Here is a 21,807-nt window from a genome sequence, read left to right on the forward strand (position 1 = left end):
AGTAAGGCTGCACGATTAATCGCATGCTATTCTCACACGCATTTCGTCAGTAAAGCCGGTTCCCTGATTACCGCTAAATCGCCATCACCTGTTTTTAAACGGAGCGCCTTTTAATAGACAGAGCCGTTTTGGTGATGGGTTTGGTGTACACATGGATAAAAAGTACCCCATGCCCACGGTTAAATATACTGCTGGATCTTTAATGTTGTGGGCCTATTTTTCTGCTGGAGGTCCTGGACATAGTGTTCAAATACCTGGTATCATGGATTCTATCAAATACCAACAGATAAAAAATCAAAACCTGACTGCTTCTGCTAGAAATCCAATAATTGGTTGTGGTTGGATCTTCCATCAAGACAATGATCCAAAACAAACATCAAATCCAACACAAAAATGGGTCACTGAGCACAAAATGAAGCTTCTGCCATGGCCATCTCAGTCCCTCTTGGCAAAAGGAGGTTGCAAAAAGTTTTGAATAAAAGGGTGCCAATAATTGTGGCCAACGTGTTTTGGAGAAAAACATTTATTTCATAATGTGAGTTTCCCCCCACTTTCAGTTATTTTCCTTACATGAAAGGTTCGAATTTTGTGTTTTTTTTTTTTTTTTCCGAAAGATCAAAAGGATAAACAATGCAGATTTATTTTCACAGCTGCTTTTGCTCATAATTACTAAGGGTGCCAATAATTGTGGAGGGCACTGTATTTTACCTTTTATTTTATGCTGCTCTTTCCATTTTCATTTGAACGGCTGGTTTGACTTCCTGATTCTATGATACCACTCCCTCCGAAATACGCAATGTGCTCAGTGTATTGTGATTCGCTGAAGCATCTGGAAACGCCACGCCCCTTATCATTAGTTACATGTGCTTCAGTGGAAATAAAAATAATAGCGTCTATATTGCTGTATCAAATTGAGCTCGAATCAGACCCAGATAGCAGTTATGATGAACTGTTTGTCTATGAACATAGAAGTTTGTTGGTGTTTGTTGGTGTTTGTTGGTGTTTGTTGGTGTTTGTTGGCGTTTGTTGGAGAAGTATGCAATAGAATTTAGCTAACTGGCTAGTGAAGCAAAAACATGTTGGTCTTTGTTTACATCCTTGATGCAACCAAAAAAATAGCAACATAAGACATGTACAATAAAGCGTACTTACAGTTACATAAACAGCAGCTTCTGCTTTTAAAGTGGGAACAGCTTCATCCTTCAGTAATAGCCTTGGTGCAAATCCAGCATTAAACTCCTGTAGATTCTGGAAGCTGTCTCCCGCACCGCATCCAGTGTAGACAATATCACTGCTCATAATGGGTTCTATTATATTTTGACACGTTGTGCGCATCTGGTGTAGACAACTCTTCCGCTTCTGTAATGCAGCGTTCTGTCATTTTTTTTTTATTTTTTTTTTGTTTGTTTTTTTTGTAGGCATTAAACTGCCCTATCTTTAAAAGACATTATCTCCATTTGCATTGAACTTTCAGTGCTGTAACTTTGCAGATACTGTTTATGCTCAAGCAGCAACATTACACACTAACTAAAGTTAAAAAAGGATTATCGCAATGAACCACCCCTTTAAGCGCTTTTTCCACTTTTAATGTAATATTGAAATAATCCTTCAGCTAACTAATAGAAACTTTTACAATGAGGCATGTTACTATGTTTGGAATAAATGGAATTAATCACATTCAAACTCTTACGGAAAAGTAGTTATAATCCTCCAGTCATCATTTAATGATGCTGATTAACCCTAAATAAAAATCAGATATCTCTGTAGGATTTCCTTTGCATCTTCTTGGTCTTGATCTTATTGTTCAATGCATGGCCTGTGAAGAGCTTACAAAAGATTGGGATCTCATTGTTAGAGGTATTGGTAGAAGGGTGTTTCCAAAACAATAAATGTTTAGGATGGTTTTTAAGGTATTCCATGGCACAAATAGAAGCAATGGGGCACCACAATGACATTTCAAAGAACAGGGCACCTGTCAAAAATTGATGTAAAAAAACAAAACTAAAACTTTTCAAGGAGGCTGGCAAGAAACTATCATATCGAGATCATGATAAAAAACTTACATCGATAATAAGTTGCAGATATTTTTACTCAATATGGATTAATCTAACAGCCTATCACACAGCAGAAATAAACATGACAACAACTGGTCAGTGCATGTCACTATTAAGACCAGAACACACCAAGCTGACGAACTAGTGGAGACGAAAGCAGACTGCGGGGTTGGCTCACGTCGGCAGCGTCTGTGTCCAAAGTTGCCCTGACACACCACACCGATGCTAAACAGCCGATGGCCGTAGCTGAGCAGCCAATCAGAATGATCAGATGGCCCGAAGAGCTCCAACGCCGATTCAATATTTCGAATCTGCCGAAAAAAGGCCGACGACGACCAACTTCAGCCGACGGTGCGGAACACACTGAGAAAGCTTAGTCGGCCGACGAAGAAAAACTGCCCGATAGCCGACCGTCGGCTTGGTGTGTTCCGGCCTTTAGGGGTGAAGCAATACATCAGTATAGATCGATACATTGTATCGTTAGACATTAGATTTATTTATCAATGCAACACACAAAAAAAATGATACGCATACTAGGCTATTTATATATTTACGAGGCACCTTTGTTTTAACACTCTCCACATTTTCACACAATGTCAGTCTATATGCATTATCGCCAATGCCTGCATTCTCATTTAAGCTTGTGAAAGACACTCTGGACAGTAGATGGAACTGTCACTGTCCCAATTGGGCGAGTGCTGAATCTTCAGGAAAGATTATAATTTGCTTATGTTTAAAGCCTTGCAAAAAGCAACACGCACACATCTCAAACAGTGCACAAATAGGCCACTGAATTTCTTTTACTTATTTTTTGCTTCAGTAGATAAGTCATTTTATGCAAAACCATAGACCTTTATCTTAAAGGTGCCCTAAATTCTGCATAGTTAAATAACAAGAGTTCAGTACATGGAAAAGACATACAGTGAGTCTCAAACTCCATTGTTTCCTCCTCCTTATATAAATCTCATTTGTTTAAAAGACCTCAGAAGAACAGGCGAATCTCAACATAACACCGACTGTTACGTAACAGTTGGGGTGTACGCCCCCAATATTTGGCATTAGACAAGGGCAGAACATCTGGATGTGCGCAGCTGAATCAACAGACTAGGTAAGCAAGCAAGGACAATAGCAAAAAATGGCAGATGGAGCAATAATAACTGACATGATTCATGATAACATGATATTTTAAGTGATATATGTAAATTGTCTTTCTAAATGTTTTGTTAGCATGTTGTTAATGTACTGTTAAATGTGGTTAAAGTTACCATCTTTCTTACTGTATTCATGGAGACGAGCTGTCGCTATTTTCATTTTTAAACGCTTGCAGTCTGTATAATGCATAAACACAACTTCATTCTTTATAAATATCTCCAACAGTGTAGCGTTAGCCGTTAGCCATGGAGCATAGCCTCAAACTCATTCAGAATCAATGTAAACATCAAAATAAACACTGTACTTACACGATTAGACATGCTGCATGTTGAACACTTTGTAAAGATCCATTTTTAGGGTTATATTAGCTGTATGAACTTTTTTTTTTATGTTTAAGGCAAATGCGAGCTCTTGGGGCGTGGAGCACCAGATTTAAAGGGCCACACTCCCTGAATCGGCTCAGTTTTTAATTATGCCCCAATATAGGCAGTTAAAAAAATTAATTAAAAAAAATCTATGGGGTATTTTGAGCTGACACATTCAGGGGACACCTTAGACTTATATTACATCTTTTTAAAAAAGTTCTAGGGCACCTTTAAGAGAGTTTATTGACGTTTCTAAATCATGTTACTCTCTACTGGGTGTCTGTTACATCACAACACTGGAGAATAGAGCTCTATGAATCATTCTTATCACACAGTAACTGAAATTTAAAACTGTTAAAAGAAAATGCTCAATAAACTGCTGCATAGGAGTGCGCTGTGACTCTGTGATGCTTCAAGCACATCATTCTGCACACGGTATGCGCAAAAGTGCTTTGTGCTGCTCTGAATTGAAGCCTTTCATATTATAATACTTTTGCACAATGAAAGAATATTAATAGCCTATGGAAGTAAATAATGACAAAAGTTTTTGTAACAAAACAGTTTGTTAAATTAAAAAAAAATATGCATTGCATTAACCGTGCTTGCATTTTGATGATTTGTATTTTTGTATCTTGCAGTTATATGGGCTGAAATTCAACATGGTTGTACATTTAAGCTATGAATATTTCACTTCAAAACATTTCACACATATTTTCATTATTAAAAATTCAATCTATATTCACCTTTCAGATTTCACTTCCAAAATATTTGGTCTGTTTAAAAATACAAGCTATAATATTTGGCAGGCAATTTTCGGTCCAATTTATTTCGCTTTACAAATTTGCTTCCACAAATCCAGTGGTTCAAATTCGACAGAAAAATTCAACATTGCACATCCGGGAACTGCAGGAATAGTAGTTGAACGATATACCCCTGAATCATAATCGTATCGCAGAACTTTTTGAGGTATTGGAAAATATCTAGCTGACTATGAGGTGTAAGCATGCTGTTATGCTGCTTCTCTTCAGCTGGGTCAAGACCGAAGGAATCATGAATAGTGCCAAGTACCAGACCATTTTGGCCTCCATTAAAAATCTGCAGGCCTCCATTAAAGAGGAAGTTCATCTTTCAGCATGATAATAAACTCAAACATAAATCTAAGTCACCAAACTATTGGCTTCAAAGCAAGAACGTCGTTTTGGAATGGTCCAGTCAGAGCCCACAGTCAGACCTAAATCCAAAAAAAATAAATAAATAAAAATTTGCAGAATTACTGCAACAGGGTTGCAATATGCTAAACCTGGACTTTCAGCCATGTTAAAGGGTGTGCACACTTGTCCCCTTTCTGTTTATTTGTTGCAAACATTTTTATTTTCAATATTACATTAAATGTGGAAAAAAGATCTTCAAGACATTATTTTACTTTTCCTTTTTGTTTTACATCTCAAAAAACTTTAACAGGGGTTTGTACTTTTTAATACCCACTATTTTTACTAATAACAAAAAAGAGAGAGAGAGAGAGAGAGAGAGAGAGAGAGAGAGAGATAATCAGATTACTTTTTTCAAGCAACTAGTAAAGTAACACACTACTTTTAAAGGGGACTTATTATGCAAAATTCACTTTTCCATGGTGTTTGGCTATAATGTGTGTTGGCAGTGTGTACAACCACCATTATAATGATAAAAATCCAACCACTCCTTTTTTATCCCCATAAATCATAAGCATTGTCTCTGATCAAGCAGTTTCCAGATTCCCTGACAGGCCCCACCCACAAATTTTGACAGACACTGCCGTTTTAACATAGAACCGCCCTGAGCAAGTTCACAGCCAGTTGTACAGTCTGCCATTGCTGCACTGATGAGAACGTCTGCCAAGCGTTTTAGGTGTTCTGTAGCTGGATGGATTAATCCACATAGCTCTCTCCATTTACTCCTGAAATCTGAGCCTCTGAAGATGAGGTGGATTATTTTTTTTTTTCGAAGAAAATGCTCCCTCAACTCTACTAAATTTGTTTATGTCTGCGTGAATCATTTCACACCGGACTGCTTTGTGAACTAAATGATACTCAAGGATAAATAAGTATTGTTCGTGATCCAGCTTACAGCCTCCAGAGCAGTGGCGTGCAGTGGTGTTATGAATCATTGTAAATTCATGTGCATTACTCTTAAAGTTGACACATCTTCCTTGTTAAATGAACATTACTTTACAGTACATCAAAAAAGAAAAAAAAAAATACAATTTTATTACCAAATACCAAATACATTCTATTTTGTAATTTTACATTGACTTGGTTTTGATAAATAGAACATTACATTGTCAATCTCATCAAGTTAGTGTTTTAAGCATTTCTACATTCATTCCAAAATAATAACTGAAGGCAATAATAATTTAAACAATATATTTTATTTGTTTATTCCGTTTTTTCTTTTTAATTGTCAACCTAGGATATTTGGGATCATCTGTCATGCTCCATTAACACCGTCTGTCACAGACACAAATTGTATTTTTAATTTCACCAAGCTGATTGCACTAAAAAACCCCACAGTCATCATGCCTTCAGGCCATTTCAAGTTCGATTTTTGACGTGACATAAAGCAGTGATATCTAACTGGGTGATCTGTTTACTTACTTTTCAGTTAGTCTTCTCATTGACGCAATTATTTGTTCGGTAAAACCTACGCGCGGAAAGCGCACGTCAACGAGAGGCGGGATTTATCGCATAAACCAATTATATCCAATCATAGCGCGATGGAGACATTGCGTGACTTTCCCCCATTCATTCTCAATTACCCCCCACAAAACCCACCGCACGCCGGGGTTCTGATGATTTTCTATGTATTCCTATGAGAGGAAAGGGAGGCATGACTCCTCTGTGTAACTTTACCTACGGGTGTCGCTGTTGGGCAGTGTTCCTTAAGAAATACGCGAGACTTGCGCTCTTTTTAATGTCATAATTTGTAATATTTGTGTTGTTTTATATGTAATATGGATTATTTTCTCATCCTATTTTTTTTTTTTTTTTTTGAGGAGGCACTGCCTCCCTTGCCTACTCGGAGGAAACGCCCCTGCTCCAGAGTGATACTGGATATGGCAGTAATGAAGATGAGAGCACTTTATTTACGGTTCATCGGAGTTAAATTAACAGGTATAAAGTTTACCAGTTTATTAAGCACCAGCCGAAAAGGCATAAGTTCTTTGTATATTTGTTTACTGTTAGTTGTAACGAGTGTTTCTGTGTAATTCGCTATGTATGTTGATGGTAATGCAAGGGAGAGAGAGATTATGGATAATATTTTAATGCACACTTGCACTGTTTTATTAAGCTCTTACAGTGATTTTGTAGAGTGAAAATGGATGCTTCATCTTTTGTGTAAAGTACAATAAACGTTAAACTCATCGGTAAAGTCGAATGGGGTCTGGTACAACAGGCTTGTACTAATATGGTGGATAAAAACAAGAAGACAGTATAAGCTATAACCGTAATTGAACTAAACTATACCTGTTCTATCTCTATGCAGCATGTATTCGCAGTTTCTGTCATTATCCACCTGTTTCCGCGGGGCGCTACTGTAAAAGAGAACGTGGGTACAACTTCCGGAAAGGCGGTGGAAGTAGCATACCAATGGTATTTTGTGTGTTAATTAGCGAAGAGGCTAAGTGTTTTTTGGATCATTGTTTACTTTGTAAAGTTGCAAATCTTTATGAGAGATGTCGTTACGGTGTTCAGGGACAACATCTCAGTTTACTACATTCTTAGTTAATAATATCACAATACAATAAACGGTTTTCGTGTCCTTAATTTGATCTTTACTTTACTGACCTTCCACAAAAGTGCTGCTGCATGACTAGAGCATCCTGACCCTGCAATACATGAACAACCCGCTGTCTGTACTTCACCCGTCACTGATGCACCAAAGCCATATGATGTGATATTTTACTCCTAATGTGTCGTGTGTGCCAGAGCCAGTTGCGTTTCCACTGTCATATATGCGATGCTAAAGGCTACTTATGTTAACCACTGCGGTAATAAATACGCACGTTTATGGAAAATATCAGAGACTGCTTGAGGAATGAAGACAATTCTTATATGATTATAATCGTGTATTTATTGGGTTTAATGTTTTATCTGTCTCTTCCCTGTGCCTGTTGATTCCTGACAAATGCATATCTTTCACAGATTCACACACTCCGGTTAACTCGTATAACTCATAACTCCTATTGTCTTCTCATGAGCTCCCTCTGTTGCTCTGGCTGAAAGGATCAGAATCAGGATAGATAGACAGATCCTGCAAACATCCTCGGATAGCAATCATCGCATAATTTAGAGGAAAATAAATAGAAATGCTCAGAAAAGTGACGTAAACATAGGGCATGTTATCAGTATATTTCTAAATGTGTAAGCCTTTGGATTTAAGAGCCTTAGTGGAGTTGTTTTTTTTGCGTTCTTGTGATCGCAAATAAATGGAAGCATGTACAACTGAATAGGTCTGTGTTTTCTTTTTATGCCAATATAAATATCAGTTAGATTTAGCATGATTGATGTGCACTCCTGACATAAATTAATAAATTACTATTACTGTAACTTTTTTTATTGTAAAACATTGTTCAAATATTGATGCCGGAATCTTAAATCTTTAAGTACAAAAACAAACGTTCGCAAGTTTGGATCGTTAAATCTTGAATGACTGTCAACTGTTGAATGAATGAGTGTCACGTCCAGCTTGTTTACTTCGAACCGGAAGACGCTCCCACGTTTGACGCAAGGCCTCATGGGGCGTAGGAAACTTGTGGATAGTGCGTCCTAAATAAATCCTGACACCAGAGAACAAGTTCTTGAAGCTCCGCCCTCTTAGGCAGAGCGCAGCAGCTCATTTGCATTTAAAGGGCACACACCAAAATGGCACGTTTTTGCTCAAAAAGTGGCAATTTTAACATGCTATAAAAACATGCTATATAATCTGTGGGGTATTTTGAGCTACAACTTCACATACACACCCTGGGGACATCATGTTTGAGATGAGACTTATGTTTACATCTTGTAATTGGGCATAATAGGTCCCCTTTAAATTTACAACAAAATATGAGTTACTTTTTCAAATAAGTAATGCAAGTTACTTTGTTTTCCTGTTTGTTCACTGACACCTCTTGTCCCCATGTTGAGAGAAATTAAAAGTAAGGAGCAGAGGCTTTGAGTGCACTGTGTGGTTATTGTAGTTCTAGACTAAATAGTCTAGCAGGAGAAATAGGTTCCCTTGTACCCTTTTGGCATTTTTTTGTATCCTGTTTTCTTTTTTTTTGATACCCTAATGGTTTCTATTTTGTTTTGCAAATTTAGCCACATTAAACATTTTTTTTTCCATCATAACAATTGCAAGGTTATTAAATTGATCACTATTAAATGGATCAGTAATCATCATCGTTGTCCATCTCATCATCAATCTCCACCTCATCCTCTTCCCCCTCATCATCATCACAGACGACACCAGCAGCAAAGAGGTCAATGAGAGATAGGGCAGAAATGATCCATAAGACCAGACAGGCTCCAAAATCCCTCAATCTGTCTTCTCCCACCCCGACCCTTGTCATAGGGTTTAGGCCTCCAGAAGATCAGCTCAGCTGCCCGCTTGTTAGGGGTGTGACGAGACGGGTATCTCATGAGACAAGACGGGTACAACATGCATGTAGATTGTACGATGATGACACCTGTTGACTCGTAGGCTACGATGCAAGATTCTATAGAAGAACAAAACGTCATCAGCATGAGCTAGTGGTAAACAAAACACCATGTTGAATCACTCTTTGGCAGTTGTCATTTTTATGTGTGCTGAAAATAAAAAGGAGTGAAAGAAGACAAGAAAAGAGCTTTAGGTAAGCAGTTTTAAGTTTTAGTGCCATGTCGCTTTGATTTCATGTCGCATTTTTATTGGCTGGTCAGTAGACGTAGGTCGTAGCAGCAGATACACTGTGCGATGATCATGCTGAATTTCTGACACTGTCAGAAAACTGTCGAAGGCTATCTTTGGTCGCAAGACTGGGAAAATGGCCGTCTTTGAACCTCTCTCACTGTATGACATAGGACCACTGATTAAGAGCCACGATCACAGAAATCACCACGATTGTTTCACGATGACAATCTTTCGTCTGGGACAGCCAAAAATTGTGCAGTGTATCCCGGGCTTTAGTCAACAGACATTTGAAGGTTTGTTAAGAGGCCACTTAAGCTCCCATTGATGGGGATAAAAGTTCTTACTGAAGATTTAAAAGGGGACCCTTATTTCTATGATAATAACAATATAAAATAACATTATTATTAACCCCTTAAGCACCCCCACAAGCCGAATTGAAATGGCTTCAGCTTTTGTTCTACAGGCATAATCCTAGTCTCATTTGAAAGCAGGTACTTGATAGTTTCTTGTCAAAGAGTCAGAATTAACTCATAGAAGTACAGGAAGAGTTTAGGAGAAGCTCATTTTATAAACTGTACTGACAGATTCTTAAAATGTTCCCTCAATTTAACAAATCTCGCCCACAGATGAATAAACCGTACCCACAAATTTCCAGTCCGTGCACTCAGATTTGTAGACCAGACCATTCTCATATAGTGCATCAGCAAATTTGATGAAGATCATGCCAAAATGGTCATGAGGCTGTATCACCATAAAGCTTTGGCATGATATGAAGCTTGGTACCTGTCATCACAAGCATGCTATTATAGTCTATGATGACATTTGTGATTCTTGATAAACATGGCCACCATTTTGATTGCAAAATGTCAAAAAGAATCTGAGGCAGTATCTTTACTGTGCTTTATACTTTTTTAACGAACGAGTAAGAGAAGATTTTAATCTCATAAAACCCTTAATTTATTGAAGCACTTTTCCAAATGTCTCTTTGTCTTGTGATTCTTTTCTCATACAAATTTGTATGTTCAGTCTATGATGCATCCTCATTACCGCTGCTAATGGTAGTGCTGCTGCATTGTGCGTTGTAGTTTTTTGTGTCATTCCCCTCAGGCCAAGCCGTATTGAATCAGACTGTTTTATTCTGGGGCCTGTTCTTTGCTCAGCCAAGTGAATTGAGAAAGGCCATGCAAGACACAAGGCTACTGGGCGTCTGTCCACCCCTCCTCCTTTGTCCTTCATCCAGAGAAGTATTCCTCCAGCACAAAGTGCTCAGGGGTACTGTGGGGGGTGATCATGGGGTCCTGTAACAGGGTAATTTTGGTCACACTTTAGTTTAGGGTCAAATTCTCACTATTAACTATTAACTATGCCTTTTGCCTCAATAAACTCCCAAATACTGCTTATTAATAGTAAGGTAGTTGTTAAGTTTGGGTATTGGGTAGGATTAAAGGGATGTAGAATATGGTAATGCAGAATAAGGCATTACTATGTGCTTTATAAGTACTAATAAACAGCCAGTATCCTAGTAATATGCATGCTAATAAGCAACAAGTCAATAGTGAGAATTGGACCCTAAACTAAAGTGTTACTCAACATTTTTGATTGGAGGAATAGTTTACAGAAAACGTTTGTCATTAACTCAACATAATTTACATTATTCACTTAAAACCTTTCCCTTTTCTACAGCTCTTACTCTTGCTTGCATTCAAATGTGAGTCAGTCAATATGTTTACATGGACTGGAATGAATTAAATGTTGCAGAATGAAAGTACAGAGGAGGCCTGTTGCTGGAGAACACCGTCATCTATTTGCACATATAGCATGACAAATAATTAACTGCACTTGAAGCTTTTTTAAAATTAAAAATCAAACACCCAAAACTGTATATGGTACCATAACGAAGACAAACTGTATGTTGATACATGAAATTCTGGAGGGAACGTCTTACAGCGTGGCATGGGAACGTGTGCCATTAATCGATCTAAAAGCAGCTCATCTAAACGCCTTAATCAAAATATTGTCTTATTCAGAATAAGGTCAATAATTAGATTACTGCTGTCCATGTAAACATAGTCTTTGGTGACAAACGTTTTATTTTTTGGTCAATTATCCTTTTGACTTTCATGCAGAGATTCTGTTCAGATTGTTGCTGACATTACTAAATCCTGTTTCAATTTAATGCTTTTGTGATAGAGTTAGATTTAGAAGGTGGACCAACACATATGAGAATGGTTGCTTGAAATGGTGAAGTACTGGATTTTAAAATGAGGTCTTTGACTTGTATCGAAAGTTCTTGAATCAAGATGTGGCCGGTGCTATCGCCAGGAAATGTGACCTTGTTTTTTTTTTCAGAGACAAAAGGGGGCTTGGCTGTCCAGTGCATGTGAAGAAGGAAGACTTAGTGGAAAAGATTAGGCAGTGTGGAACAAATAAGGCAGAAAGCACTTCATGTTTCCCAACTGCCAATACAAACATCCCAGCCGGGGGAAAAAGGTTGTTTTAAATATGAGGTCATTTTGTAATATAATTGTTACATTATTATTATTATTATTATTATTATTATTATTATTATTATTATTATTATTATTTATTATATATTATTTTTGACCATTTGTAGGCATGGCATATTATTCTTTACTGAGAAATGGATGTTGCCATCTTGGGAAAGTTTTTTTTTTTTTTTTCAAAAAAATCAGCATTGCTACTAAATAGTCTGAGGGTACAGAAATGCATATACATTCACAGGTTTTACAGGTACATTTGCAGTTTTTTTTTTTTTTTTTTTTTTTTCTGTAGTATTTAATATTAATTTAATACTGCATTCAGAGACATATAACAAAGATGCCGTCACCTTATTTTTAAAAAAGGAACAAAAGGGGGTTGTGATACAGCTTTGTTTTGTAAAGTTTTATTGTAGTATTGAAGGTTGTAGTTCGTTTTATGCTAGCACTTGTATAATGTTTTTTTGTTATTTTAGTATAATATGCTATGGTCTGGTTCTAATTCATTTCAGTGTTAGACACTGAAGGTGATAAATGATATATCTCCCTATAGCACCCTGTTAAAGCAAAAGATCACGGCAGTTATGTCTCAACAATACAATTTAAGATACTTTATTTGCGGATGCCTTGATACGATTTCATTTGAGGATGCCTTTTGCACTTTTTTTTTTTTTGTCTGCACAGGAGAATTATTAATGCCCCTTTTGCATTTAGACCACCTCATATTTATTTAACCAAGTCTGGGGAAAATCTTTTGGGTTTTTTAGTGCTGCTTTCAGGAAGTAGGTATCAGCATAAACTGCATGGTTTCTTTTAAAGACAAAGAGGTGGAAAAAACATTGTCTGTAGTTGCTCATTTTACTTTGGTCAAGAATAGCACTGGTTTAACACCAAACCAAAACAGCTGTTTGCATGCATCTTGCTTAAACCCCTGAGGTTTCAAAAACCTATGGATTATTGTGTCAGACATTGCTAGTACAGGAGTGACTCCTGTATTGTGTACACACAGAGCATTCCTTTTGTTTATACCTTTACACATTTAAATGCTTCTCTTTCCCAAAACATTGCAGTAAACTGTACATGAACTTTTAGAGATTGTTGCTATGACAACAGCAGTGTTTACCTGTCCTTTGTGTGAAAGAGGATTTTGTCTCCTAAACAGAATAGCAATTTAGATGTTTTCATTGCAGTGTTTTTCAAGTGGTTTGCAACATGTGCTTAGACAGATACATTTGCTTTGTTGGCAACAAACAGGTTGTAACAGATTGAGAGAAGAACAACACTACAAAACTGTATTTCTGACACAGTGTGAACAGAAAAAAACTCAGTGAAAAGACACGCTACCTCCGGGTAGTTGTCTACTAATTATTACAAGCAGTAAATACATAAATCACACAAGAATTCTGTCAGTCATTTTGTAATTCTTTTTCAGATGTTTTGTTTACAAAATTTAAGCAACAGTTTTTCAATAACGGAAGAATATGTAAAAGTATGGCATTTGGGGTCATTTGTAAACACCTGCTGTTGGGGCAAAAGGCACAATAATTAACATGATAATGAATAGCTGGCTAACTTTTCCATTTCTTGACATGACATGGTTAGATTCACATAGCAAATATTGTATATCAAACTGAGTATCCATCTTAGAGATAATACCCATATTTATAATGAAACAATCATATTTTAAAATAAATTAATCATATCATAATTTGTTACTACTGTAAATCTATATTAAATAGAAAATCTCCTTCAATGCTTTCAGAATCTTTACTTTTAAAAATACTTTTGTTTCTGTATTTTTAAAATCTATTTTCATATTTTATATATATATATATATATATATCACATAGGCCTATTTTAAGCATTCTTTTATTTATCAAAATGAACAGAAAATAGTACAATACTGTGTGACTTTTACCCCATGCTTCTTTTTTCACACAAAATATGTTGCTACATCAATGTCCAATAAAAAAATATATATTTTTCCTGCAATCATATACTTTGAGAGTAGTGAAAAGCACATTTTTTCTTAAGGTGTGTCTTTAGCCCCATTTGTACCCTAATAATACATGTTTCTTGAGCAGCAAATCAGCATATTAGAATGATTTCTGAAGGATCATGTGACACTGAAGACTGGAGTAATGATGCCAAAACTTCAGCTTTGGAATAAATTGCATTTTCAAATATATTCAAATATTTCACAATATTACTGTTTTACTGTATTTTGAGTCAAATAAATGCAGCCTTGGTGAGAAGAAGAGACTTCTTTGAAAACATTTTTACTGATATATAACTTTTGAATGGTAGTGTATGTTCAGAAGGTCTTCCAGGTTTGTGGAATTGCACAGACCAGCCACTAGTCATGAGACTATCACTGAGACCAACACAGTATTTGATCACTGGTTTTACACAAATAATTTCACTTAAGTGTTTTTGCAACATAGCATATCTAATGAAATCCTGACTAGCACTTTATTGTTCAGTGAATTATCATTCAGTGATTTTTTTTTTTTTTTTTTTTTATCTTCTAAGTGTTTTATTTTGTTTTTATTTTAAAATTATTTTAATAAAAAAAAAAAAAAGATTTAATTATTGTAACAAAATTCGTATAAATAGGAAGGAAGACGACAAGGATCGGCGTTGACTACTGGCTGCTTTATTAGTGCAGAATCAAACAAAAGATGTGCAGACAGGCACCAAGCGGTCATAAACAGAAAATAAACACTCCAAAATCACATCAGCAAGTCTCCAGGAGTGTGGCAGCCAATAGTCATTCTCTCTCTCGCTCACTCCTGTTTCTCCTGGCGTTAAATACTCTCTCCACGCCAGTTACTGCAACAAGAGACCGGTGTTTATTTACGCTTAACCCACTCATTCACCGCACATCTCTTGGCGCTTTCCCCCGCTGCAGCGTTCGCTGAACCACGCCCCCCTTGCCACATACCTCCACCGTCCGACTCAGGCCGGGGAGCCATCGGCCTGCAGTCCAACCCCCCAAATTCCTGGAGAGGAAATCGGCCACAGCCATCTGAACACCTGGCCTGTGGACCACCTTGAATTTAAAAGGCTGTAAAGCCAGGTACCAACGAGTGATCCGTGAGTTGGTATCTTTCATGTGGTGGAGCCACTGCAGAGGAGCGTGGTCCGAACAGAGGGTGAATTCCCGTCTCAGGAGATAATAGCGGAGGGTGAGAACAGCCTACCTGATGGCCAAACACTCCTTCTCCACGGTGCTGTACTTGCGACTAATGTACAGCACCGGCCGTTCCTCCCCCTCTATCTCCTGGGACAGGACAGCACCCAGCCCCCCGTCCGACACGTCAATCTGCAACAAAAAAGGGAGAGAGAAATCAGGGTGGGTAAACGCCTGCTGGCACAGCTCTGTCCATTGGACCTTATCAGGCGCTTCCTTTTTAGTAAGATCAGTCAAGGGGCTGGTGAGGTCCGAATAATTAGGTACAAACCTTCTATAATATCCCGCCAGCCCCAAAAACTGTCTAACCTCCTTTTTGGTCTTGGGGCGCGGACAGGTCGCAACTGCTGCAGTCTTATCAATTTGGGGACGCACCTGTCCATGCCCCAAGTGGAAGCCCAGATACTTTACCTCCACGCGCCCAATCGCACACTTCTTCGGGTTGGCCGTGAGCCCGGCTCCCCTCAGCGACCTCAAGACTGCCCTCAAATGCTGCATATGCCGCTGCCAATCATTAATAAAAATATAATAATATCATCCAGATAGGCAGCCGCATATGCAGCATGGGGCCATTACACCCTGTCCATCAGCCGCTGAAAGGTAGCCGGTGCCCCGAACAACCTGAACAGAAGTGTAACAAATTGGTGTAATCCAAACGGCATCGTGAAAGCTGTTTTTTCTTGGGATAACAGAGACAAGGGGATCTGCCAGTAACCCTTTGTCAAGTCCAATGTCGAATAAAAAACGAGCCGTACCGAGCCGGTCAAGCAATTCCTCAACCCGTGGCATTGGATACGTGTCGAATTTCGACACAGCATTCACCTTACGAAAATCCACAGCGAACCGCACTGAGCCGTCCGTCTTAGGAACCAAAACTATCGGGCTTGCCCAGTTACTGTTGGATTCTTCTATTACTCCCATTTCAAGCATTGCACCCAATTCTTCCTGAACTACTTTTTTTCTTGTGTTCAGGTAATCTATACGGCAGGCTGCAAATAACCACGCATTCCATTTTTTTTAGGAGATTGAGGTGATAAATCTGACGTGCTCCTCTCCTATCTGAGCATATTACCTCATAATCGAGCTCTCCAACTTGCCGTGTGACCTCAAACGGTCCTTGCCACTTTGCAAGTAATTTTGAACTTGACGTTGGGAGTAATACAAGCACTTTGTCTCCCGGTGCAAATTTACGCATATTGGTTCCCCTGTTATACAGCCGGCTCTGTTTGTCCTGAGCCTGTAACAAATTCTCCATAGAGAGCCACCCCAAAGTGTGGAGTTTTGTTCTCGGGTCCATCACAAACTGAATTTCGTTTTTAGACTGAGAAGGTCCGTCCTCCCAAGTCTCTCTTATGACGTCCAGCATGCCCCTGGGCTGGCGACCATAGAGCAACTCAAAGGGGGAAAACCCCGTGGAGGCTTACGGGACCTCTCGCACAGCGAACAACAGGGGTTCCAACCATCTGTCCCAATTTTTGGCGTCTTCCTGAATGATCTGCCCCATCTGCCACCCCAAAATTATCAGAGAATAAAATATAAATGTTAGCAGTGTTTCAAGTGCTTTTCAGCAGCGGCGCTTCAATGTGATGACATAAAAAAAGACAGCGTATTGCAAAATAATGGCAAGAAAACACATCTTTCAATAAACTGCATGATGGTTGCATGCACACGCAGCACGCCTGATGTAGTCCGCTTCATTAACAAATGACTCTTATGAACCGGTTCTTTGGGAGTCAAAAAGTGCAAGTTCACTTACAAATTGTTTTCCATTTGTTCGTGAATCGGAAAATTACTGCTTCTCGGCTAACTCAGAAGTCCTCGAATTTTCGTAATTTTTTGCGAGCTGATTCACCAACCGCCCGCTCCACTTTCATCATGGATAAAGGTCTTTTTGCCATCCGACGAAACGATACCATGAAATCAATAAGAAGATCCCGATCACAGAAACTAGTTAGGTAAGAATCTAAATGTATTTTAGCTTTTCCCGATCACTAACACATTATAAGTGATTCAGTTGGCCCACTTTCCCAAACCATTCACTCAGTTCTCAAAACAAAGACACATTTCTCAAAACATTTAACAATGACTACATTAGGTAGCAAAACTGATGACACACACCAGTCAAAATCTGAGAGAGAGCTGAATGAATATTTACAGGGGTTTTAAACTTACACAGTACCAGTACTTTAGATGAGGGAAATTTCACTATGTACAGTAAACTGTAGCACGCTGTACACCCTCAAACTTGTCAACTTTCTCTGTAGCCATTTGTTATACTGTATTTTGCAGAACTGAGAAATGACTGTCTTGTGTCAGAAGACTAATACACTGCTAATGTGCCAAATGTGCTGAATTTAGTTTTACTGTAATTGATAGTATATTCATTGTGGTGCATACCAAGTTCATACATATCTACTGCCAGATCAATTTACAATAGTAAAATGAAAAAAAGAAAGAAAAAAATCACTTTTGTATTTTACTGTGTCTGTAAATTTATTTTTGTATAGTGTAGTGAGCTGCAAAATAATTCCTGAATCCCAGTAAGCGGTATTTTTGTTACAGTGTAACATGAATTGATCTCACTAGTGTTCACTGGGCAGTGCAGTAGTCTGTGTATTTATGTTTTGTGTGTTATCTGATGCCAAAGTTTGATTTTGTCAGACAAGAATAAGTTTTTGACTAAAACATTTTATTTTGACCTGGAAGTTTGAGGTTTGTACAAGTTGGTGCATAGTTTTGAGATTGTGTTTATAGTTGTGAGAAAATGTTGAATTGTTTCATTTCAACTAGATTAAAAGTTTAAAAGACAAATGTATGCTGGCTTGTCATAAAGCCAACTTAAAGTCTTGTTTAAAAAACATAAATAGTTTGATCAGTTAGGCCAGAATATAGATGTTCTGGGTGATTGCTAAAGTGTTGCTAGGAGGTTGCTAGGAGATTCTGGGTGGTTGCTAGGCTCTTGCTGCAATTGCTGGGGTGTTGCTAGAGTATGTGGTTGATAGGGTGTTCTGGGTGAACACACACAGACATTCGATGAATACAATTGTATATGTCAGGTCATAATTCTCCAAAAACTATGCATGGGCGCTTCCTTTGGTGTTGCCACCCCTCATAGACCTCATGCCACCCCTTTGCCACCCTTTAAATAATTTTCTAGATCCGCCCCTGGAATTTACGAATCATTGTCTTAAGCGTGTGATTAAAAGTTTCGAACAGCCCGTCCGTTTGTGGGTGAAAGACGCTGGTCCGAATCGATTTAATGCCCAATAATTCATAAAGTTCGCATAACGTCCGTGACATAAACGCCGTGCCCTGATCAGTGAGGATTTCCTTAGGAATCCCCACTCAGGAGATTAAAGAAAACCGTGCGTCAGCAACACTCTTAGCGGAAATGTTGCGGAGAGCCACTGCTTCTGGATATCATGTTGCATAATCTACAATGACTAATGCAAAACGATGTCCTTGTGCTGAGCACTCTAATGACCCGATGAGGTCCATGCCAATTCTCTCGAAGGGGACCTGCATTAATGGGAGCACACAATGATTATTTCTGTGTTAAATATTCAAATTATCACAGAAGTACTCAGATAAAAGTTTAAAGTTAGGATATAGGCTAAACACTGATGTCTACGATAGTGATCAAAATTGAGCAAACCACCTTTTTAAACTATCTCGGCGCTTCAAATAACTCTTGTATCAGTTAAATCTTACACCACTAGGTGGCGACCAGTGACTGTTTAAAAGTATATGTCATTGAATAATTCATTTAAATTAACTTTTTTTGAGCACTTAGAGCCCAGCAATTAATACGAGTGAACAAGACATTGTGTCATAATTTAATGGGGAAACACCTTTCATCCAAAAATACTTTAATAATGCCATTATTCTACAATGGGCGTTCAAGCCTGAAATGGGGTCAGGCTTGCTTCTTATAAAAAGTGGCACTGAGTGACATCACATTGCCTCAGCATCTTTAAAGTGAAGTTTTGGCTTTTACTATGAATATGTTAGCCTTAATCTCATCTATAAGCTAGTGTGCAATGACAAAAAAACAATGACAAAATTTGCATTTACAAGATACAAGCATTCACCACGCCCCCTATTATAAATAGACGCTGAAGGCACGTGCACACAGTCTGCTCTGGTCCAGATAGCCCACAGCGGGATCATATGTGCGAGTCGGCGCAGACCATAAAACATATCGGACCCATTTGAATTCTACACAGAATTCTGTATTTTAAAGTGAAATGGAGGAGATGAGGAGAAACCGTTAGAGATTAAAAGGAAACTCCTGTTTCAGTGGAAATTACGTCAATACATTGAAAAATGTTGCACGTTCGATGGCACTTCAGTGGACCTTTAAGTAATAGTAATAGTAACACAGCATAAACACAATGTCTCTGCGAGACAAATGTGTTTGGCGAAGCCCATCCTACTGCTAAACAAATGTCTTTGATAGACATTCTGCTTTCCCATACTCATGAGGAAGCCATAACCCTTATTGAGTGGGCTCAAACTGTTGTCATGATACTGAAATTTCTAACTTCGATACGATACCTTGAAAAATATCGATATTCGATAGCATTTTCGATACCACGGGGAAAACTGACATATATATATATATATGTCATTTTGTTGCAATAGCTTTCTCAAAGCACAGGGATTTTTTAATGTATTTATTTAGTTATTGAAAGACAAGTAAACAGTCAATAATAAAATAAGAACAAATAAACAATTGGCAAAATAGCACAAATAAATAGATTAGAATAAAGAGACGAATTAAAAAAAAAAAACATGACTTTAAGTTTTTTAGGTGGTCTAACAGTAGGCGGGTATTCAGGTAAGATACACTACAGAAATAAAATACAGTAATAAAATTGAAAAAATAATACAATAAAATACAGATTAATGCTTATAATTAAAGTTACAAGAGCAGCAAGTGATATTCTTTTTGTCTTCTTTTTTTTTTTATAAACATGACATATAGCGGCAGGATTATTAGGCTGCTGTCACTTTAAGAGTTTATGCATGGATCCAATATATGGTTGCACAACATTAACTATTTACATTCCCAAACTGACCGTGTTTACCTGACTGTTCACCAAGGGTATTTTGACATAATGTTGTGTAGGGATGCACCAATTCGCCTTTTTCGCTACCGATACCAATACCTGGGTTTCAGTATCAGCCGATCCCGATCCGATACCAAAAAAAAAAGAAAGAAAATTGCCTAATAAACTGTGTGCCTCATCGTGTGAAAATACATTACTTTCCTAACTTAAAACAGTTGAGTGAGGGTAAAAATTAGTTATGTATGGGTAAGACAGCCACTTTGGGGGGAAATAATTTCAGCCTACAGCCTAATCAAAGTTAGCCACGCTTGTTGTAGCACAAAATTACAATTCAGACACTATTTCGTTATCGATGAACGTTAGTCGGAATAGCGCTTGAATGACTCACAACAGAAGTGTTCTCTCGCTTGTGCTCTTTCTCTTGCGCGCGCACGATCAGTTTCCCTTGAGGCTAAATAGTCAAATATATCTAGGCTACACACAGATGCCAAAATGCTCATTGTGTGCAGTATCTCATGTGAATGTAGTTGGTTATGGCTTAAGAGGACGTAAACAGGTGGGTAAAAACTGGATAGCCTATGTATTACGTCCATGGTTCAGCAGCCCATTTAAATATGTAGGTACACTAGTGGCTAGTGACTAGAAAACCACTATCCACAGTGGCTGAATGAAAAAGTTAATGTCGAGCAATATATTACTGTGTGTAATATATATATATATATATATATATATATATATATATATATATATATATATATATATATATATATAATATATCTCAGAGGTCACATTAACCGACATAATTTTTTTTATCAATGACGGAAAAAACTGAAGGCCGTCCGTCACGTTGACAGATTACACTGAGGGTGATCTATTGTAAATTGTAAATCTGATGTTCCATATCAAAAGCAACACAAATCTTTAAGCCTATTGCGATTTATTGGGTGGGAGGCGCACTATGTAGCTACTGTTTATTCATCAACTGATAACAGCATATAGCCTACCAAAAGATCAACTGGGAATTACGAATCGATATTGGTCTTATGAATGTGACCAAAACAGCAAGGAGACATTTTAATTGTTTATTAATAAAGTAATGATTTCTGAATCAGTGTCGGCGGCAAAGATGAAGTTGACATTACTGACTCTCATCATCTCCTCACAGGCTAGTGGACGCGGGAGAGACTGCACATTTTATTTGGTTTATTCTACATAAACAGAGTAGCCTATTTATTTTCGTTTTGAATTATTTCGTTTTCATTAAAGTAGATATTTTATGCTTTCTATTGAGATATTTCTCATGTCTCTGAGGCAAGCAGCCTATACGCCAAGTTTCAATTTATTCATGTAAGACTTGCTCCAGTTCACGCGCCATGATCCACCCGCGCCTCCATGTCATGTGGTCAAAATTATGTCTGACCCATGTCCCCCGACATACTGCACATTTTATGATGCATCTTACTCATGCTCTTCACTTTTCATAATCAAATAGATGAATTTAAAACATAACATAGGACTATTTAAACAAATATGAAACCACGTTTTATTTAATGGCTACCAACATGT

General features: G+C 37.8%; 1 protein-coding gene across 9 annotated transcripts in view; it reads left to right on the forward strand.

Annotated features, from left to right (window-relative positions):
- The window catches only part of dennd4c (DENN/MADD domain containing 4C), a 112,096-nt gene that overhangs the window by 2,514 nt on the left and 87,775 nt on the right, over positions 1 to 21,807 (forward strand). For 2 of the 9 annotated variants that reach the window (XM_067399892.1, XM_067399894.1), the window contains exons 2-3: positions 6,600 to 6,717; positions 7,091 to 7,197. The exons of 2 other annotated variants lie outside the window; for them this stretch is intronic. In XM_067399892.1, coding sequence (XP_067255993.1) covers positions 6,660 to 6,717; positions 7,091 to 7,197 — 165 coding nt within the window. In that variant the 5' untranslated portion in view covers positions 6,600 to 6,659. The remainder of the gene's footprint in view (positions 1 to 6,599; positions 6,718 to 7,090; positions 7,198 to 21,807) is intronic. 5 more of the 9 variants (XM_067399897.1, XM_067399898.1, XM_067399899.1 and 2 more) reach the window with 3 other exon arrangements.

Source organism: Chanodichthys erythropterus, chromosome 11 (assembly GCF_024489055.1).
Source record: "Chanodichthys erythropterus isolate Z2021 chromosome 11, ASM2448905v1, whole genome shotgun sequence".
In the NCBI taxonomy this organism is placed as follows: domain Eukaryota; kingdom Metazoa; phylum Chordata; class Actinopteri; order Cypriniformes; family Xenocyprididae; genus Chanodichthys; species Chanodichthys erythropterus.